This window comes from Myxocyprinus asiaticus, chromosome 4 (genome assembly GCF_019703515.2).
Source record: "Myxocyprinus asiaticus isolate MX2 ecotype Aquarium Trade chromosome 4, UBuf_Myxa_2, whole genome shotgun sequence".
NCBI classification, from domain to species: domain Eukaryota; kingdom Metazoa; phylum Chordata; class Actinopteri; order Cypriniformes; family Catostomidae; genus Myxocyprinus; species Myxocyprinus asiaticus.
In genome coordinates this window covers 56,730,001-56,753,040 of record NC_059347.1, presented here as the reverse complement: position 1 = coordinate 56,753,040, position 23,040 = coordinate 56,730,001, and the positions used below count along the sequence as shown (strand labels likewise).

At 34.6% G+C, this 23,040-nt stretch overlaps 2 protein-coding genes across 5 annotated transcripts in view; both read left to right on the top strand.

The window, feature by feature from the left end:
• Positions 1-1,520: 1,520 nt before the first annotated feature.
• slc2a11b (solute carrier family 2 member 11b) lies at positions 1,521-16,771 on the top strand. Of its 2 annotated transcripts, none has more exons than XM_051692958.1 (12): positions 1,521-1,716; positions 6,603-6,701; positions 7,420-7,580; positions 7,682-7,806; positions 7,954-8,083; positions 8,216-8,364; positions 10,146-10,333; positions 12,541-12,651; positions 12,990-13,091; positions 15,008-15,083; positions 15,226-15,353; positions 16,070-16,771. In XM_051692958.1, exons 1-12 carry the CDS (start codon positions 1,663-1,665, stop codon positions 16,262-16,264), a joined length of 1,518 nt encoding a protein of 505 aa, XP_051548918.1. In that variant the 5' UTR covers positions 1,521-1,662; the 3' UTR covers positions 16,265-16,771. The 2 variants fall into 2 exon arrangements, with proteins under 2 accessions (XP_051548918.1, XP_051548909.1); XM_051692949.1 differs by lacking the exon at positions 1,521-1,716 and adding an exon at positions 1,812-2,155.
• A 1,028-nt stretch (positions 16,772-17,799) lies between these two features.
• LOC127438027 (glutathione S-transferase theta-1-like) overlaps positions 17,800-23,040 on the top strand; it is a 6,157-nt gene continuing 916 nt past the window's right edge. For 2 of the 3 annotated variants that reach the window (XM_051693248.1, XM_051693258.1), the window contains exons 1-4: positions 17,800-17,931; positions 18,146-18,212; positions 21,864-22,014; positions 22,174-22,350. In XM_051693248.1, coding sequence (XP_051549208.1) covers positions 17,859-17,931; positions 18,146-18,212; positions 21,864-22,014; positions 22,174-22,350 — 468 coding nt within the window. In that variant the 5' untranslated portion in view covers positions 17,800-17,858. Of the gene's footprint in view, positions 17,932-18,110; positions 18,213-21,863; positions 22,015-22,173; positions 22,351-23,040 lie in introns of all 3 variants that reach the window. The other variant, XM_051693269.1, reaches the window with a different exon arrangement.

Genomic DNA, 23,040 nt, shown 5'->3' with positions numbered 1-23,040 from the left:
CCAAAGACTTTGCATGACCTGGAGGAATTTTGCCAAGACGAATTGGCAGCTATACCACCTGCAAGAATTTGGGGCCTCATAGACAACTATTACAAAAGGTTTGCACGCTGACATTGATGCTAAAGGGGGCAATACACAGTATTAAGAACTAAGGGTATGCAGACTTTTGAACAGGGGCCATTTCATTTTTTTCATTGTCACCATGTTTTGTTTTATGATTGTGCCATTCTGTTATAACCTACAGTTGAATATGAATCCCATAAGAAATAAAAGAAATGTGTTTTGCCTGCTCACTCATGTTTTCTTTAAAAATGGTACATATATTACCAATTCTCCAAGGGTATGCAAACTTTTCAAACAAAATTCATTTGAAGTGCTTTGGAAAACATACTCTACTAATCATCTGATAAATTGAAGGAATATTTCACAAATTTTCCCCAAAATTAAAATTCTCTACTCATTTACTCACCCTCGTGTCATCCCAGATGTGTATGACTTTTTCTTCTGCAGAACATAAATTATGATTTTTAGAAGAATATCTCAGCTCTGTAGGTCCATACAATGCAAGCAGTTGCTAGGGTGTGTAGAGTCACATGGGGTAACATCGCGTGTTCGCTATAATGTGGTTCTCACTCTCGGTGGGGCGCGTGGTGAGTTGTGCGTGGATGCCGCGGAGAACAGCGTGGGCCTCAACACGCGCTAGGTCTCCGCAGTAACGCTCTCAACAAGCCACATGATAAGATGCGCGGATTGACGGTCTCAGATGCGGAGGCAACTGAGATTCGTCCTGCGCCACCCGGATTGAGGCGAGTCACTACGCCACCATGAGGACCTAGAGCGCATTTGGAATTGGGCATGCCAAATAGGGGAGAAAATAAAAAGTTAATATGGACTTGACGGAGGTGTGGTTTCTTAATAAGTTTATTTTTTAACGTAATTGCTTTACCCTTTAATTAAATCTTCTGAATGATCCCAACAAGCAAAAACCTAATAAAGAATCATTAAATTTTTCTGTGTTCTAACCACCACACCATTGTACTAGTACCCTAACCCTTACCAACCAGTACCTCTTAAGTATTTTTAAAGACACAACCATTTTTTTAAATCAAAATATTTTATAAGAATACTTCAGATATACGTATATTCCCACCTCCATGGTTTCTCACAAAGTAAAGGTACTGTATATAAGTCATATTATTAAATGCACAATAAACTCTGAAACTACTATGATGATACTGGTATGGTCAGAGACTTCCAAACTGATTCAGTTCTCTATGAGCAAGAAAGAGGCTTATATGGGCAATGTAGGTCACTTGACTGAAACAACAACAATGTGCTCTTTGTGATCAAAGGCAGCCAACACAGTGGTTGACACTGTTGAATAAATGTTTCATCTCACAAATGAGCCAACATTTAGCAAAACATTTCATTAGTCATCATTATAAATAACCACTGGAGGACAATCCAACCATAAATACAGCATCTTACATGTAGAATTCTGTATTTCCCTTCAAGTTACTATGGTTTGTACAGTGGTGGTCAGTTGAATCTTATGATTACACCAATGTCTGCACAAACACCTAACGCCCCTTCAGAGTTAATCTTTGCTGGGAGATCAAGAAAGCACGATGGAATAAAAGCCTTGTTTAAATATTACTTCAAATGAATGGACCTAAAATGAATGGACCAGAGGATTCTACAAGTTTAAGAAGAAAGGTAATCTTTATTTAGAATATTTACAGTACAGCACAAGGGCCCTTAATTCATTATCCACAGCACTGAGTGTAGAAAAGCAATAGACATGCTTCTGTTAAATGAGCAAAATAACCCTGCAGAGCTTCTGTGTGTGACTCTATAGGAAATTTCATCCTGAACTGATGCTGAACTCGTGCAGTTTTCTCTGTTCATGCTCTGAACAACAGTATGATTGTATATCTGCTGGTATATCTGTTATTCACCTTATCTGGAGCTCTAACAGCAGTTCTGGCCGAGGTTGAGTTCACATTTCAGAAACGGTCTGTATGCATGATAAAGAAACATTTGGGATATTAAGTGAAACTTTAAAGAAACTTCAAAAATGGGCAACGAAAATGGAGATGTTAAGGAATATCAACCTTTACTTAAAGACTTCAAAGAACCAAAACGACAAATAAAGGTAAGATAATGATGATGATTATTGTTTTTATAACGGTAAAAAATCTGCTACCATCTGAGGGAATAGGCTACACAACAACAAGTCAATAGGATAACAGTGATGGACATTGTGCAAGTTCTTGTAATATTATCTATGCTGTGGCACATGTCCTTAAAGAATGAAATCATGGGATTTATCAATTTTATATAACATTGTTGTAGTTTTCTATATTGTTGCTATTTAATGCATTTTTCTGTTTATTGCATATTACATTTATTCATTTAACAGGTTTATTGTATTGTATATTGTTTTGTGTACTAAATATTTAGCTCCTTTTACTGTATTTATGCTGCTGCAATAATGCAGTTCCTAATGGCGTAGTTCTGTTTATATAAACTTGCCAAAGCATCAACACACAACAAATAATGACAAGGAAAAAAGAGAATAATAATAACAAAGCATATACAAAAAAAAAAAGAAAATAATTTTTTTTTGAATTAAACAAGGTGCCATGTAATGGTAATTTAAAATAATAACAAGAATATACACTATACAATAAAAAATACAACATTTAACAAGACATTAATAAACATAAAAAATATGATGATGATCAAAGCCGTGATTGATGTCTGAGGGTGTGCAACTCAAAAATTAATTTTGCTGCAACTGATGCATAACAATCCCAGTAACACCTGCATTTGATCTCTGCTGAACTGGAAGTGTCCAGAGTTTTTTTTATTATTTTTTTTTATTATTATATATATGTATAATAACTGGGTATCTGCATCATTTGGCCCAGCATGCATTATAGGTTTTCTTCTCTGAACTCTTATAATGTTTCTTCAGAATTCTATATGGAGGGATTCTATGGGGTGTTTGTCACATCTAGAGTAGTCTGCTTGACAGGGTGGACCCTAAACCTCACATCCCTACATAGCAACAGACATAATAAAAATATTTTCTCCACTTTACTCCACTGTACCCTACTGTTTACTCTACTCTACTCTGCTTCTCTCTATAATACATGGCTCTACACTACATTCTACTCTACTCTACTCTTTTTTACATTAGTCTACCGTACACTTTTTTACACTGCTCTATTTTACATTTCTCTGTCTTTACTCCATTTTACATTACTTACAATTTTTTACATTTCTATACTTTCTTTTGCATTACTCCACTCTGCTCTATTTTACAACATTTGTAACTCTACTCCATTTTACATTACTCCACTTTTACATATATTTTACATTATTTACTTTGCTGTACTCTTAAATCTACTCTATTTTCATTACTTTATTAACTCTCTACTTTATTTATTTATAGCAGTGTACTCTACTCAGTTTTACTTTAATTTACATATCTCTACTACTGTATACTCTATTTTACTCCACTTAACTTTGCTTTATTCTTTTTTACATTACTCCACTTTTCTCTATTCTGCTTTACATCTACTCTTTACTCTACTTAACTCTATTTTACATTACTCTGTTTTACTCTTTTAGATTACCAAACTTTACTCTATCCTACTCTAATCTACATTACCCTTTTCTACTGTACTTTACATTACTCTAATATTACTCTGTCCTACTCTACGCTTTTTATATAAGTCTACTTAACACTGTACTTAACTCTTTTACATTACTCTGTGACATTACTCAGTTAAATTTCTCCACTTAACATTTCTCTACTCTACTCTTACTATTCTCTATTTTACATTACTCTGTGACATTACTCTACTCAGTTACATTTCTCCACTTTACTTTTCTCTACTCTACTCTTACTATTCTCTACTTTATATTACTCTGTGACATTACTCAGTTACATTTCTCCACTTTACTTTTCTCAACTCTACTCTTACTATTCTCTACTTTATATTACTCTGTGACATTACTCTACTCAGTTACATTTCTCCACTTTACTTTTCTCTACTCTACTCTTACTATTCTCTACTTTACATTAATCTGTGACATTACTCAGTTACATTTCTCCACTTTACTTTTCTCTACTCTACTCTTACTATTCTCTACTTTACATTAATCTGTGACATTACTCAGTTACATTTCTCCACTTTACTTTTCTCTACTCTACTCTTACTATTCTCTACTTTACACTACTCTGTGACATTACTCAGTTACATTTCTCCACTTTACTTTTCTCTACTCTACTTTTACTATTCTCTACTTTACATTACTCTGTGACATTTCTCCACTTTACTTTTCTCTTCTCTACTCTTACTATTCTCTACTTTACATTACTCTGTGACATTACTCTACTCAGTTACATTTCTCCACTTTACTTTTCTCTACTCTACTCTTACTATTCTCTACTTTACATTACTCTGTGACATTACTCAGTTACATTTCTCCACTTTACTTTTCTCTACTCTACTCTTACTATTCTCTACTTTACATTACTCTGTGACATTACTCTACTCAGTTACATTTCTCCACTTTACTTTTCTCTACTCTACTCTTACTATTCTCTACTTTACATTAATCTGTGACATTACTCAGTTACATTTCTCCAGTTTACTTTTCTCTACTCTACTCTTACTATTCTCTACTTTATATTACTCTGTGACATTACTCAGTTACATTTCTCCACTTTACTTTTCTCTACTCTACTTTTACTATTCTCTACTTTACATTACTCTGTGACATTTCTCCACTTTACTTTTCTCTTCTCTACTCTTACTATTCTCTATTTTACATTACTCTGTGACATTACTCTACTCAGTTACATTTCTCCACTTTACTTTTCTCTTCTCTACTCTTACTATTCTCTACTTTACATTACTCTGTGACATTACTCTACTCAGTTACATTTCTCCACTTTACTTTTCTCTACTCTACTCTTACTATTCTCTACTTTACATTAATCTGTGACATTAATCAGTTACATTTCTCCACTTTACTTTTCTCTACTCTACTCTTACTATTCTCTACTTTATATTACTCTGTGACATTACTCAGTTACATTTCTCCACTTTACTTTTCTCTACTCTACTCTTACTATTCTCTACTTTACATTACTCTGTGACATTACTCTACTCAGTTACATTTCTCCACTTTACTTTTCTCTACTCTACTCTTACTATTCTCTACTTTACATTACTCTGTGACATTACTCAGCTACATTTCTCCACTTTACTTTTCTCTACTCTTACTATTCTCTACTTTACATTACTTTATTTTACGTTTACAAAACTCTACTCTATTGTGCAGTACTATTTACTCTACTCTCTACTCTATTTTACATTACTGTACTTTACTAAATTTTTCTTTACTTTGCTCTACTCTTCTTAGTTTTCACATAGCCTAAGTGATTACACATGAATAAAATGGCACTTATTTCTCCATAAAATGTGTTATAATTATAATTATTGTAACAATCGATTTTTTACTATTATAAAATTATAATAAATCATGGTTAAATAGCTTAATAATGTAAAATATGTAAAAGATGGGGTCTTGCCATCTGTCTCCAACTGCATGTTACTTCATATTTGTATTGGCAAATGAAAATAATAGAAATAACATCACATCAATCATTAAAATGGGAGCGCTACAAACGAACATATAAAAAATCCACAAAACACTGCCAATTAACGGGAAATGGTATTTTCTGTTTATCTTAAGATGATATTTCAGACTCCTGTTGCAAAAGAGAAAAATAGATGGTCAATTGCCTGTTTGCATACATTGCACAGTCGTCTATCTTCCAAACATAAGCTATACATGTTTCTGTTGTCTTTTTTCACCTTATACATGACTTGTCCACTCTCAGCTTTCCATGAGGCTGTTTTCCTATTTATGTCTCTATAAATGATCAAAGAAACATTATAGGCTATTGCTCAGGAAATCCAGCAACAGCAAGTACATTCTTCTCCATGTTATTTTTGCACAAAAGCTCAATGTCATTTTATTGGTTGTGAATAAATTCAGCTCTGATTGGTCAATGACCAGCGGCAGCCGTAAAATATTTTTTATCTTGCGCAGTGTTCACTACAACGCAGCAGGATTCTCGCAGACAAGCTTGGAAAGCGGCGCTGAGACATAATTATTGACATACGTCTTATAGATATATTACCGATTAGCAAACAACCTAAAAATCAGTTTTTCATATGTAAACACATCAAATAGACGTCTGGGTGATGTACGTGTGCTATCAGGGATTAGTCTACACTACATTACTTTTTACTCTACTCTGTTACATTCCTCTACTTTACTCTAAACTTTACTATACATTTCTTTATTCTCCTGTAGGCTACTCTACTCTTTACTCCACTCTTATCAGTTATACATTATACTAATCTTTAGTCTGTTTTACATTATTTTACTCTGTTGTTCTTTACTCTATTGTATTCTGTTCTACTCTACTCTTCACTGAACAAGTTTATATGAGTTAGATTTGAGCCAAAATCTCACGTCTTTTGAACATGTCTTTTGTCCCCTCTTAACTACAGGTTCCAAGTAAATCGCTTCTTCTGGCTGTATGGGCAGCATGCATTGGGGGAACCTTCCAGTATGGCTACAATATATCTATCATTAATGCACCTACCAAGGTAAGAAAGTGGGTCAGTTTGTACATTAACCAGTCTTGACCTGAATTCTTCCATTTACATTTATGTATTTGGCAGATGCTTTTATCCAAAGCAACTTACAGTGCATTCAGTGTATACATTTTATCAGTTTGTGTGTTCCCTGGGAATCAAACCCATGATCTTAGCATTGCTAGCACCATGTTCAACCAGTTAAACTACAGGAACAATTCTTACTGTCAGAAGTTCTGATTATTCTGTTTGTTACTGTCAGAAGTTCTGATTATTCTGTTTACATTCAGGCCAGACTTTGTACAATATGCATATGGATTACATATGTACATCTAATGTTCATTATAATGTCACAGGAAGTAGAGTTCAGTATGTGTGTGTGTGGTGTAAAAGTTATATTGCAATAACCCATCAGACTAAAAGTCACATAAATCAGCAGTTCATTTGTTCATCTGCAAGGCCAAACTAAAAATGTGACTAACCTAAACTCACACATGCATATACTTGCTATAGTCATTTTGTCAGCAGAATCATTGACAATATTCATGTCCACCTGGATGGAAAACTAATCTATTGCACCAAGTACATTGCTGTCCTTGTCTTGGTATATTTACTATCCATGTTACTTTGCAATCCATATTAAGTTAAAGCTAAAATGTGTAATATATGTGTCACTAGCATCATCATAAAGAATTGCATTTATGGCCTATATTTCTGTCCTTTCTAACAGGCTGTGCAGAGCTTCATTAATCAGACATGGATGGAGCGGTACAATACTGAAATCTCATCACAGGTGCTCACTCTCCTCTGGTCCACAATAGTGTCCATATTCACTCTCGGTGGACTTGTGGGAGCCTCCGTGGGAGGAACTCTTGCCATTAGATTTGGAAGGTGAATTTCTGTCGCATGAAATGGCTCATATTTTACTATATATATATATATATATATATTACAGGTATTACATATATTTATCATAGTTATTTATTTTTCAGGAAAGGGACGCTATTATTCAATAACACTTTTGCTCTACTGGCTGCTTTATTCATGGGGTTGAGTTATCCTACTAACACTTTTGAGCTGCTAATCATTGGGCGCTTCCTCACAGGCCTAAATGCAGGTAGGTCAAGTTTTACAGCACATTCAATCAAGGAATGTTAATCAAATCAGCGAGAGAAAGCTTCTGAATTAAAATAAGTCACAAAATATTATGCAGATTGTGTGTAGTGATCCCATAGGTGTCTAACTGGACTTGTTTGACCGACAGGCATCGGTATCTGTGTGCAGCCTCTGTATCTTGGTGAGATCGCACCAAGAGCTCTGCGTGGTGCCATGGCGATGGGAACTTCCATTTTTATCACTGGTGGGATTCTAACAGGACAAGTGATTGGCCTCAAGTTAGTAAAGACAGTTACACAGTATCATCAATCTTTAATTTTGTCAACAAACATGTGTCTTCTGATGTTTTTATTCTAAAGTGTTAAAGCAGAATTAATATATTGAAACTACTGTACATGTGTGAATGTCAGGGAGTTATTAGGTAGGGAGGAGTTGTGGCCCATCCTCTTGTCCACCACCTGTATTCCAGCCATACTGCAGCTGCTGATTCTGCCCTGGTTCCCTGAGAGCCCTCGCTACCTGCTCATCGACCGTGGAGATGACCTTGCCTGCAAAAAGGGTACAAGATGCTACTTTTGTTTAATAACTGAGCTGAGCAATTGCAAAAAAATATGGGTTGAATGAAGTTATTATTATAATGCTAATAGTATGTGGGCTGATATCACTTATGGGTGTAACAGGGACATTTTACTTGTTGATAAAGATCATGTGGCAATTTAAAGGCGTGCTTAAATAAACTAGATAAATTAATCAATGTCAGATAAGACTTTTTTTTTATTCAAATCAATAGTTTGAACTCGTTCTTTATTTGTAGAATTTTCTATTTTTTTATTAATAATAGTAAAGTCATCAAAACTATGAAATAACACAAATGAAAGTGTATGGATTATGTTATGACAATGTTAAACAAATCAGAAATGTCTTATACTTGAGCTTCTTTCTTCCATGGAACTCAATAGATGTTAGGCAGAATGACAGCCTCAGTCAACATTCACTTTCAGCTTATTTTATCCATCCAATGAAAGTGAATGGTGACTGAGGCTAACATTTCCATTTGGGTTAACTATCCCTTTAAATGCACAAAAATAAATGAATATATTGGTGTTTCTTCCACTTAGAGTACTTTTCTAGAAAGTAAAGGCTAGTTAAAACATTGTTTGCACACTTAATAGTTTTTTTTAAATTAGTCTACAAACAATGTCCAACAGAGGAGGTTATGTCATTTTTGTCATTTTTTCCTGAAAGTCATGAAAATTCCCACCACAGATTAATTTCCAGCACATCCCAAATTCTGAATGAGGTTTAATAGAATTCTGTGGTGAAACTGTTTTTATTTGTAACACTTTTTAAATAATATGGCCGAATCCTTTGTCTTGCTAAGGCTAATTTAATAGCTAGCATTTTATGTATCCTAAATACACACAATTAAATATTAGTTTTTTTTTTATTTTTTACCTTATTAGTGGCAAAATTGTTTGGTGTGGTGGAAATGACCCCCATAACTGTGGGACATTATATATATATATATATATAGAGAGAGAGAGAGAGAGAGAGAGAAATAATATATATATATATATATATATATTAGAAATAATTTTAACACTATAAATGAAGTTTATGCTCAACTCTTTGTTCAGATTGTCATAGTTTTGAACATGCAATAATTTGTATTTTTAGAATGGATTTCCATAGTTTAATATTGAAAGTCTGGGACAGGGCTAAAACAACAACAGCAACAACAACAACAACATCTATACATAAAAGGCATTTGAGAAGTACCAAAAACAAATGATGAAGGCCTGGTAATTCAGTTTTAATGAGAACTTCATATAAGAAAAAGAAAAAAGTTGAAATCTTTTGGTATGTTGAAAAATCATCCTTAAACATTTAAACGATATATGAACTGTATCAAAAGTTTTTTTAATTTTTTTTATTACTGACAACAATATACTGTATAAGGAATGGAAACATTCCATTGTCCTCAAATTTAAAAATAAACTCTGTTTTCTACATTTCTAGCTGTTTCAGCTGTGAATTTTGTTTTTTATTTTTTTCAGCAGAAAGGTCACGAGTCACATTTAAACTCATGATTCCAGTGAAGGAAAGATGATTTCCTAGTCAAGAACTATCTCATCTTAGCTGTGTATAATCACAAATCCAAACGTTTAAAGTCTGAAGTGTAAAATCTCATTGAAATGATCACACTTGAGCTGATGTCTTGATGTGAGCACGCAATGGGGGGCTAAAACGAATCTACTGAAGCGTAACGAGCTGAAGAAGCAAGCAAAAGATAATCTTGTGAGTAAAGGAATGTTATGCCCTTTTTCAACCCTCTCCCAGCTCTAATGTGGCTCCAAGGCATGGATAACTACCACGGAGAAAGGGAGGACATGGAGAGAGAGAGGGTCAGTGTGATCGGGATTAAACCCAAGAAGCCCTGGGAGCTTTTCACTGACCGAAGTCTTCGCTGGCAGCTACTCACCATCATTCTGCTCAACATGTCCCAGCAACTCAACGGCATCAATGCAGTGCGTATCACACTCATATTCAACATTGTAACAGCATAATTGAGATGGATGTATCCGTCGAAAAAAGGAATAGTTCACCCAAAAATGAAAATTCTGTCATCATTTACATTACTGGAACACAAAAGGAGATCTTAGGTGGATTGTTAGCTTTTTTTTTCACACAATGAGTGTGAATGGTGACTTTCTTTTGTGTTCCACAGAAGAAAGAATTTCATACAGGGTTGGAACAACATGAGGTTGAGTAAATGATGACAGAACTTTTATTTTTGTGCAAACTACACTGTAAAAAGAAGAGTAACCTTAAAGTTTTACCATTAAGGAGTTACGTATTTCTGCTTAATTCAACGATTGAAAATGGCTTTTGTTGGTGCAACCTAATGTAGTCAGTTTTAATCAGTCATTATCAGAAATAATGGTTTTTGACTTGATTTTTTTTTAAACAGTGTATCCCTTAGTTAATTGACAGTTGAAAACAGTAATTAAACTCCCTACATAATTGCACGTGTTCGTGGCTTGTACCAAACTGGGCTCTAATCTTTTTTGTGTAAATGATTGTAAAGTGAAAAATATGGAATTCTTCAGATTTTAGCATTGTTTCTGTGTGAATATCACCATGATGTCTACTAATAAAAAGGGCATTAAAAAGTGATTTTGCCCAAATACTTATGAGCACACATACTTTTTTCTGGAAGGTCTTGTGACATGTTAGAAATGCACAGAAAATGGCAATCCCTTAAGCTACACTTATGAATTCAATATACGAACGGCACTGCAGTAGATAACAAAATTCTGGTAACACTTTACAAGGTAACACTGTAAAATAAGGTTCCATTTGTTAACATTAGTTACTGCATTAGGGATGTTTTTTATCTGCATTTATTAATCGTTGTTAATGTTAGTTAATAAAAATCAATTAGATAATTTTTAGTTCATGCTAGTTCATAGTGCATTAACTAATGTTAACCAATACAACTTTTTATGCATTAGTACATTTTGAAATTAACATTAACTATGATTAATAAATGCTGTAAAAGTATTGTTCATTGTTAGTTCACGTTAACTAATGCTGCTAACTTATGTTAACAAATGGAACCTTATTGTAAAGGGTAACACTTTAAAATAGGGCTACATCTGTTAACATTAATTAACAACATTAGTTAACGTGAACTAACAATGAACAATACTTTTACAGCATTTATTAATCATGCATAATGTTAAAGGAATATTCCGGGTTCAGCACAAGTTAAGCTCAATCGACAGCATTTGTGGCATAATGCTGATTACCATAAAAATAAAATTTGAGTCGTCCCTCCTCTTCTTTAAAAAAAGCAAAAATCGAGGTTACAGTGAGGCACTTACAATGGAAGTGAATGGGGCCAATTTTTTGAGGGTTTAAAAGCAGAAATGTGAAGCTTATAATTTAATAAAAACACTTGCATTAATTCTTCTGTTAAAACTCATGTATTATTTGAGCTGTAAAGTTGTTTAAATCATAATTTGACAGTCATTTTAGGGTTCATTGACAACACATCGTCATGGCAACGAAGTTGTAAAATTGGCTATAACTTTACACAGAAAAGGTTAGTAAGCAATTTTATCACACTAAAATCATGTTTACACACATATTGTTTGTCTTGTGGTTATACTTTTGAAAAAGTACGTATTTTAACGTTCAAACATTGGCCCCATTCACTTCCATTGTAAGTAATCATTAAGCCACAAATGCAGTCAGTTGAGCTTAACTTGTATTGAACCTGGAATATCCCTTTAATTTAAACATTTTAAATTCAAAGTTGTTTATGTTAACATTAGTTAATGCACTATGAACTAACATGAACTAACAATTAGCAGTTAACAACTGTATTTTTATTAACTATCATTAAATAAGATATTGTCAAATATATATTGTTCATTGTTAATTAATGAAACCCAATGCATTTACTAATGTTTACAAATGAAATCTTATTATAAAGTGATACCAGCTTTGTATATTAATACAGATATTAACAGTATCAATATTTCAGTATCATCATAAATGAAAAATTCTGTTCTTCGATGTGCATCTTCTATTCAATGTACAGTATGTGATGTAATAATGTTGTAGATGTTTCATTCTGGGAACTGCCTGTGTCCAAACCTACACATGGCCAAACCAGAAGTTTCAAATTTGTGAGAAACCCCATTTGATTGAGCTCTCTCTCCATCAGATTTATTTCTATGCAGACTACATCTTCACTCAGGCCGGAATTCCAGCAGACAAGATTCCGTACGTTACAGTGGGAACCGGGGCTTGTGAGTGTATCACTGCACTGACCTGTGTAAGTCTGTCATTTGTGATTATACCTGTGCAACTTGTTTAAAAAAGCAGTTTTGATCAAAGTACACAGAGGAACAGAGTACATATTTTCCAGACACATGATAGTAGAGGTTTGACATGGTCAAGATACTGTATAGCATTTGTAGATGTAGCTATGATATCACAATTTTTATGTGACATCATGTGACCTGATGACATGACTAGCATCCCTAGAGGACGTTAGAATTTGCAAAATGCTGTTAGTTTATGAGAATTTTAGAACTCAAAGGAACAATCACACATGAAACCAGATTTTCAAAGGTCTGTTAAAAAATGAAGCTTTGTCTGATTGTGCTTCAGGGTCTTCTGATCGAGTCTTTAGGAAGGAGAGCTCTGATTATCGGTGGATACTCTCTCATGAGCCTGTGGTGTGTCTTTTTCACCATCACACTCACTTTCCAGGTAAATAATGCTAATATTTCTCATGGTCAGGGCTTCCTTCGACACTTGCTGACCTAAGCCTAGTCCCAGAATGAGGAGCAGTGACAATAAAGTTTTAAATGGGGATCTATAGTCTTTTCTGGAACTCGATTTTTCAGAGAAATATTTTTTAAGAAGATTTAAATTAGGTTAATTGCCCTTGCAACTACGTATCAAGACTACTGGGACTACTGGGAAAGACTACTGTACATACTACATGTATTGCGTTTTCATAATATGTATATTTGGAGTAATTAATTAAGTGTACAATTTTTATAAAGTCTTTGTGGCTGCCATGGTCAGAAATGAAGGGGGGCTCAGTGCAAAAATGGCCAATAAACTAAATATGCTGGGGCAAAAAAAGAAAAAAGGAATTCTTCCGTTTTCTATTTGAAATGTTGTTTGAATGTTCTTAAATGAATATTTTGGGTTCATTACAAGTTAAGCTCAATTGACAGACTTTGTGGCATAATGTTGATTACACAAAAAATCATTTCGACTCGTCCCTGATTTTTCTTTAAAAACGCAAAAATCAAGGTTACAGTGTGGCATTTACAATGGAAGTGAATGGGGACAATATTTGGAGGGTTTAAAGGCAGAAATGTGAAGCTTATAATTTAATAAAAGCACTTACCGGTACTTTAATTCTTCAGTTAAAACTCATGTATTATTTGAGCTGTAAAGTTGTTTAAATCATCATTTTTACAGGCATTTTAGGGTTTAAACTGTTACGTCATCATGGCAACAAAGTTGTAAAATTGTATATAGCTTTACACAGAAAAGGTTAGTAAGTGATTTTATCACACTAAAATACTATTGTTTATGTCTTGTGGCAATACTTTTGAAACAGTGAGTATTTTAATGTTTACGGATTGGCCCCCATTCCCTTCCATTGTAAGTGCCTCACTGGAACAAAATTTTTTGCTATTTTTTAAGAAAAGCTTAAGTTGTATTGAACCCCTAATAATTCTTTAATATTTTATTATAGTCCTAACATATAATGGCATAAAATGATTTTATGTTCATTAATTTTTTTGGATAAAAGGTCATTCTCAATCCTGAAAATGTGTATTTAGAAATTGATTAAATTGAAGTATAACTGAAAACTGATGAGACACAGATTGTCTTAAATGTTCAGAAAAAATATGCCCTTATAAAGGGGGAAAAATATCTCTGAAAATCTAATTCAGGAGCAAATATTAGCCCTTAATTAATAAAAGTTTATTTCTGACACTGGTGGCTGCAATATTTTTCAATACTGTAATATATTAAAATGTTATTTTGTGTTAAATCATTCCTCACTCATGAAACTATTTTAGCCTATTTTTACGCATTTCAATTTAATAACAAAATTCCATCAAATTGAATTGAGTAATCTTTAACGAAATGAAATGAATAAAACTTTTTGAATAAACTTTTTTTATTTTTATTTTTATCCCCTTTTCTCCCAATTTGGAATGCCCAATTCCCACTACTTAGTAGGTCCTCGTGGTGGCGTGGTTACTTACCTCAATCCAGTTGCCTCCGCTTCTGAGACAGTCAATCCGCGCATCTTATCACGTGGCTTGCTGTGCATGACACCGCGGAGACTCGCAGCATGTGGAGGCACATGCTACTCTCCGCGATCCACGCACAACTTACCACGCACCCCATTGAGAGCGAGAACCCCTAATTGTGACCACGAGGAGGTTACCCCATGTGACTCTACCCTCCCTAGCAACCGGGCCAATTTGGTTGCTTAGGAGACCTGGCTGGAGTCACTCAGCACGCCCTGGATTTGAGCTTGTGACTTGTTTTTTGAATGTTTGTTTATGTGTGGACAGGTTAAATGTGTTAATATCAGATATTTGGATATATGAGGACTTTTATTATGTTTTTATGGTCTGTGTTCCTCACAGGAGTCCAGCTCTTGGGTTCCCTATCTTAGTATGATCTGTGTCTTTGCCTTCATTCTCAGTTTTGGCCTAGGACCAGGTACATGAATGAATGAAGGTGGAATGTGATAAAGAAAATAATATTATTTTTATTTATCATTTATCATTGTATATTGCCAAACCTGCGTACAAACATACCACATTAATACACCAGTAATGTATTCATTTGCTTTGTGCTGTAGGTGGTGTTACGAACATTTTGACAACAGAACTGTTTACACAAACGGCTCGACCTGCTGCATACATGATCGGGGGCTCTTTCAACTGGACAAGTTTCTTTTTTATCGGCATGGTCTTCCCATTTATTGTGGTATTTATCAACTTCGGCTCTCCTTTTCTAATCTGTTTCCAGATTCTCTCTTTTTTTCATAGACATTGGTAAATATGCTCTACCTGCCAGATTTACACTTATTATGTACACAAAAGCTTCTCTAAATGTAGTTAATTTTTTTTTTTTTTTTTTTTTATGTTCAGCATTTTGCAAGCTCTACGGCTATGTTTAAAGGAGCACTCGGTAATTTTTTCCTCATTAAAAAAGTTTGACTCCTAAAGAAATGAAAGTAATTTTAAAACATATGTATAAAATCAGTAACCTTATAAAAGCTGTTTTATTCTACATGAAGAGGGTCCCCCTCATGGGGGCGGCCATGTTATGATCACATGACCAGTCGAATACTATTCGCTTTATCTCAGTAACCGCCCTTTTATTAAAACCTTTCACTCTTGGATTGAATTAATTATGGCTAACTGTGAATAATGAATTTCCACAATGTCATTGGTAACTGAAAACTACTGTGTTTAAATGATGCTGCATCCATGCAACTAGGCGTCAGTGTAAGTCAAAGGCGACATAAACATAAAACATTCTGAGTGCACCTTTAAGGGACCTTGTTTACCATGTAGATATTAAACATTTATGAATATAGCTATTGAAATGTAATGCAAGTCTTTCATTAAAATGCCTTTTTGTTTTCAACAGGCTTTGATTACTTAAAAAAATTAAGCTGACCTATCTCTTTTTCTCAGAATGGACTCCAGCAGTATTGCTTCCTGGTCTTCATGGTCGTTTGTTGTCTGGTGGCCACTTACATCTTCTTTGTGGTACCTGAAACCAAAAACAAGACCTTTTTAGAGATTCAGAGTGAGTTTCAATCCAGAGAGAGAAAGAAGCTCATTGCTGCCAATGGTACCAATGGCCCTCTACTGTCCACACCAATGTAAATCACAGAACACATTTACATGTAATCACGTTTGTGCCAAAAAACAACTATGGAAATGTAACACCAGATATCTTAAATAAAGATGCTGAGGGTGCTAGATGCCCTATGACTACAATATATTCCATGTACCGTTGATTTTTGTTAATATGCAATTTCACAGTAATGTGACTGTATGGTCATTTATACACCATTCGTAATCACTACATCTTGTGCCTCAATAATGAATACTGCCCTTTATATAAAGGAGAGTCACATGATGGGAAGGACTTAACAGTTTTTTTTTTTTATTTTGGGTGTTGGTTGTTTCTGAATCAATGTGGTGGTGTGATATAGGTTTCTGTAATTATTTTCATCTCTAGATTGTAATTCTTTATATTGGATCCATTTTTGAAGAAACATGAGTTTCAAGAAATCACTGTATGTCTTGCACATATGTCTCAAATGGTAATATCATCGACAATTTTGATAGAAAGACAAAACTATCATTTATGACAATAAAAGAAATGTTTGCAACAAATTATGGTATGCATTTTTTCCATGATTAAGTATCTGTTGGTCTTATTTTGAAAGAATTCAGATTTTTGTACAAATAAGGATGATTTGCACTGCGTTCAGTTACATTTATAGTGTTATGGAAAAAGCTTAACCTTAAATATTTCCTAAATATATATTATAAAAAAATAAAAACAATAAATGTATTTTAATATAGTATAATATAATAGTTCATGTGCCATAATTCAGAACTTGTGGACATTATAGTTAAGCATTGTTTCTAAAAAAAATACATAACAAATATTCATAAAATCTTTATAGATATTTTCTATTAAAATGTAAATAATAATAATAATAATAATAAATACGTTTTCAGACGGCTAACCTGTGGATGATATATGTTACTTTTCTCAGCGCAGCTCAGAATTGGCCAATCACAGTCGTTTGTGATTAAATTAGGATTTTGAAAAATCAAAACGGTTAATTTTGGAACTGACACAAAAGGGAACTGCCACTTGTGTTTTTCGGCTAACTGGGTAACTGCACCATCTCAAAATGGCCAAATATACACCAATTTATCTGCCTGGTCAATATTTTGGTCGATCACTAGATTCAATACTCATAAGACAACATAAGACAACAAAGTTCAATACAAGTTCTTATACGTTTCTGATCTGACCTGTGCAGATTGTTTCACTCCTCTTCACAAATCTTCAAAAGAATTATATATATATATATATATATATATATATATATATATATATATATATATATATATATATATATGTATATATATATATACACTCCTTTTTTTATATATCATGCACCTATCCTTGTAGTCAGTAGAACATTATACTTTTTAGCGTACAAATATTTTCAATAAGAACACGTTCTGAGATTTGAGGATTCGGGTTTGTGAGCCGCCGCGCCCCCTTGCGGACGAAAATGTTGTTGTACGTAGCGCCCACTTTAACTGATCAGCTTGTGATTGGACGCTTGAACAGTGACGTCGGCCAACCAGGAACACGTGTTGTTTCTGTTAGACAGTTCAGTATGGCTGGCAGACAGTCTGCAAAAGTGTATCTGGACCTCGTGTTACAGCCATGCAGGGCTGTGGTAATATTCCTAAAAACAACAAAATACCGCATACGGTGGTAAACGTCGCGTTACGAAAAGGTGAGCGAGGTGTCTTGAATATAATGCATTTGAAAGTCAAGATGGCTTGAATCCAAACCTGTATAAAGGTTATGCTGCAGATTTACATAGTCTATTTGTATATATTGTCACCATATTATATGCATTAAAGTTTGCCAACCATTTTAGTTGAACTAATTTTATTGGTTGAACTTTATTAGTAAATCATTGAACGCCCTTGACCATGTAACTCTAGTCATCAAGCTCAATCCCATGCAGAAAGTGCCAGAGCTGGAAAACAATGGATTTGTCCTTACTGAGAGGTAAGAAGTTAACAATCACAAATGAAAAGTATTTAGTGTTTATAAAATGTTTGAAAATTGAGGAAGCAGAGATCATTTCGTCTCATTTAAATTCAGATAATAATAATAACAGCAAATTGTCACTTGTATTATTTGTAATATTAACTTAAAATATTATAAATATAATAATATAAATAATTTATATACAGTACCATTCAAAAGATTAGACACAGCTACACATTCATTACTAGTATTATTACTATTATTCTAAAATATGGATAAAGTCAACAAAGCTATAAAATAATGAAGTCATTAAAACTCTGAAATAATAGTAAAGTTGTCAGTCGTGAAATAATCATTAAAATTATGAAATAATAGTAAAGTTAGCAAAGCTATGAAATAATAGTCATTAAAACAAAATAATAGTAGTCATCAAATTCATGAAATAATAGTAATTAACTATGAAATAAAAGTTGTCAAAGCTATGAAATAAAGTCATCAAAGTCATGAAATAAGAGTAAAGTGATTAAAACTATTAAATAAGTCATTGAAACTATGAAATAACCAAAATTATTAATTTTGATAGAAAGACAAAGCTATCATTTATGCCAATAAAATAAATAATAATTTGCAACAAATGATGGTTTGCATTTTTTCCATGATAAAGTTTCTGGTGGTCATATTTTTAAAGTCTGCAGATATTTTAGAAATAATTACGGTAATGATGATGGAGTTCCACTGTGCTTAATTGCATTTACGAGAGTTATGAGAAAAAATATATAATATAATAACACCGTGTAACAATTATTATTATTATTTTTTGGTTCCTGGGTAGTAAGTGTTATTTCCTAATTGCTTATGCCTCAAAAGTATAGAAAATGGCTATTATTCCCTACAAACTTTACTTTTGTGAGCAGGACAGTGATATTTTGAAATGTACCTATTTTCCAGAACATTCCAGATAGATTCAGTGCTGAATAAACTTGGAGTAACTTCTAGAACATTCCAGGAATATAAACAGAAGTATAAATACAGGGGCCTTAAGCCCACCAGTTCAGTTTAGTTCCAGCTGCCTAAGTGGATACATATCTGCATTTTTCTGACATGGCATCAAGAGGCTGCAAGCATCCGGCAGACGCATTTTGCTATGTCTTCGACCAATTTATCAAGACAAAAGCGAAAAAGAACTCCGTGGAAGCATCTGCTAAGATGTGTGAGGCCTACAAGGCATATTTCGGCATGTCTGTCGGTCAAGACAAACCCTGGGCACCTCATTTCACCTGCGAGCACTGCCAAAAAACTCTGGAAGGTAAGATGGACAATTGTTGCTTGGAATTTTGTTATAAAATTTGTTAATTTTTAAAATTGTAAAAGTATTTAATTTTAAAATGATTTACAGTTTTCAATGTTATTGAAAAAATATATAATATATGAAAAATGTTGCGAGAATCTCTTACACATTAGTCATGGGTGAAATAAATGTATTTTTGTAGGATGGTAGAGAGGGGAAAAGAGAGCCATGAAGTTCGTTATCCCAAGAATTTTGTAGGAAACCACTGACCACTCAAGCAACTGCTATTTCTGCATGGTGGGTCCTTCCAAACGTCAGACTGGCAAGAATGCACCTGCTGTCACGTATACGGACCTTCCTTCATCCATTGCCCCGGTGCCACACTGCCATGAGCTCCCCGTAACCACTCCTCCGGAGAGAGAGCAGCTGTCTTTAGAAGAGAGCAGCAAGGGGGCCTGGGTAGCTCAGTGGTAAAAGACGCTGGCTACCACCCCTGGAGTTCGCTCCAGCCAGGTCTCCTAAGCAACCAAATTGGCCCGGTTGCTAGGGAGGGTAGAGTCACATGGGGTAACCTCCTCGTGGTCGCTATAATGTGGTTCGTTCTCGGTGGGGTGCGTGGTGAGTTGAGCACGGATGCCGCGGTGGATGGCGTGAAGCCTCCACACGCGCTATGTCTCCGTGGCAACGCGCTCAACAAGCCACGTGATAAGATGCATGGGTTGACGGTCTCAGACGCGGAGGCAGCTGGGATTCATCCTCCGCCACCCGGATTGAGGTGAATCACTACATGACCACGAGGACTTAAAAGCGCATTGGGAATTGGGCATTCCAAATTGGGTGAAAAAAATAAAAAATAAATAAATAAAATAAAATAAAGAAGAGAGCAGCAAGTCAGAGAGTGAGTAAGACGTTGTAGATCCAGATGACAATTTCAGAGGTGGAGCTGAGGAGAGAAACCCATACTACCCCAACCAAAAAGACCTCAACGACTTGATTAGAGATCTTGGTCTCACCAAGTCCAATGCCGAGCTTTTGACGTCTAGACTCAAGCAGGGGAACTTGTTGGATGAAAGTGTGCAAGTCGCAGATCAGAGGAAGCGTCACCAACCTTTTTCCAGCTTCTTCACCCGTCAAGATGGGCTCTGCTTCTGCCACAGTGTGACCGGTCTGTTCGAGGCAATCGGAATCGCCTGTAACCAGAATGAGTGGCACCTCTTCATTGACAGCTCATCCAGGAGCCTCAAAGCCGTGCTGCTCCATAATGGTAACAAGTACCCATCTCTTCCCCTGGCTCACTCGGTGCACCTCAAAGAGAATTACAACAGCATCAAGACCTTGCTGGATGCCTTGAAGTATGATGAGTACATTTGGGGGCTGATTTGTGAAAGTGATTTACAGTATAATCGCAAATCTCGAAAAACTACTCTCTTCTAAATCTTTTGTAGTCATTTTTGTGTTAAGTATGAATACATGTCAATTCGGATTCATATGTTTTTTTCTGACTTTATGTGAACGAAAAGACACACATTCTCCCATTTCTCATTGGAAATAGCTACATTTCAAAATATCACTGTCCTGGTCACAAAAGTAAATTTTGTGGGGAATAATAGTCATTTTCTACACTTTTGAGGCATAAGCAATTAGGAAATAACACTTACTACCCAGGAACAAAAATTGTGTTACATAGTGTAATTGTTTGTGTCAAAATTCCGGACCTGTGAACATTATAAGCATTGTTTCTATAAAAAAAATAAAATAAAAAAAAGTACATAAAAAATATTAATAACATGAACTATTAATTGAAAAAAATAAAGAAAAAAATCTTCAGGTTTCCAGTCGGCTAACCTGTGCATTATATCTGTTACTTTTCTCAGTCAGGATGGACCAATCACAATCATTTGTGATCAGAATAGGATTTTCAAAAATCAAGATTGTTAATTTTGGAACTGACAGAAAAGGGAACTGCCACTTGTGTTTTTCGGCTAATTGGGCAACTGTACCATCTCAGAATGGACAAATGTAAACCAGTTTATCTGCCTGGTCGATATTTTGGTCGATCACTACTCATAAGACAAAATTAAGTTCAACACATGTTCTTATGTTTCTGATCTGGCCTGTACAGATTGTTTCACTTCTCCATTCACAGATGTTTTTATTCCTCTTTAAAAAAATAAATAAATAATAATAATTCATTACCTGATGACATTGTGACACAGACTTGAACATTAACAGATACGGTTGATGGAAGCAGAAATCCTTACAGTGAAGAACTAGACTTTTAATGATAATTGTCTCAATAAATCAAGCTTGGATAAGAGAAAGTATTTCAACATGCAAAAAAAAAAACCCTTTAAGCTTTCCGTCTCTTCCTCCTGTCGTAGTGACGCTATATTAAAGTATCTGGCTAAAACCTACAATGTCCCTGATCACTGCTACCCCAGACACCCTGAGAAGAGAGCACGGGTGGATGAGTACACAGCCTGGCATCACATGAACACACGCATGCACGCTGCCAAAGTCTTCATCTTTGAAGTAGGGTTTGGCATTCAGATTCTGATATTAGGATTCCTCCTTGTTTGGTCAAACACTTTTTAACTGGAATGGGAGCAAGTGTTTTAACATCAGAAAAATTATACTCTTCCCCTTGAAATCAATGCAGTGTGTTTTTTACGAGTTTGTACTGTTGTACAGGTGTTGCTGCCACATATGATGGGACAGGCCACAGATCCTGTGAAGATAGAGAAGGCGCTGGCCGAGCTGGAGGGCACATTGGACAAACTGGAAAACATGTTTCTCAAGAGACAGGCCTTCCTGTGTGGTGATGACATCTCATTGGCTGATTTGCTAGCAATTTGTGAGCTCATGCAGGCAAGTAATGAGGGCCACTATATTTACCATGAAACAATGATGATTTAAAGGTGTGGTGATGAATGAACAGGAAAAAGACGTTAAGTGTTAAGACTTTTTCTACCAACCAAATTTCTGCATACCTTAGTTCAGGGGTTTTCAGCCTGGGTTTTTTCAGGGAGTACTAGGGGGTCTGCGAAAATGTTTATAGGAAAAAAAAGTGCAAAAAAAAATAAAAGGTTAACATTTGACAAAATTACTGTTTCATTCTGCTTTCTAAAGTCTGGTTGAAAACCATGAGGTTAATCATGATTACTTTATTGACAGTGATAATTTTAACAGTAATAATTGAAAACAAATCTACACGTATAGTTTTGTGAAAAAAATCAGTTTCTCCTCATCACTGGGGTTGTAAAGCAATATTCACTGTAACGCTTGGAACAATATTTATTTTGAAAAGTGCTACAAAAATAAATGTAAATTTAATTGAAAATTTTTCTGCAATTTCACCAAACCTACTTGCGCCTAGACTTGGCACATTCATGCACGAAAATACCCAAACTTTGTCCAAATGGTTTAAGCATAGCACTGCACTTAGCACTAGTGATTTTAAAATAGGGCCCTTGAAGTCTGAAGTTGTAGAACTAAAGGAGTGATAAATTATAGAAAAAGGAATAAAACGTGGTATTTGAAGATGATTATGCTGGTTTG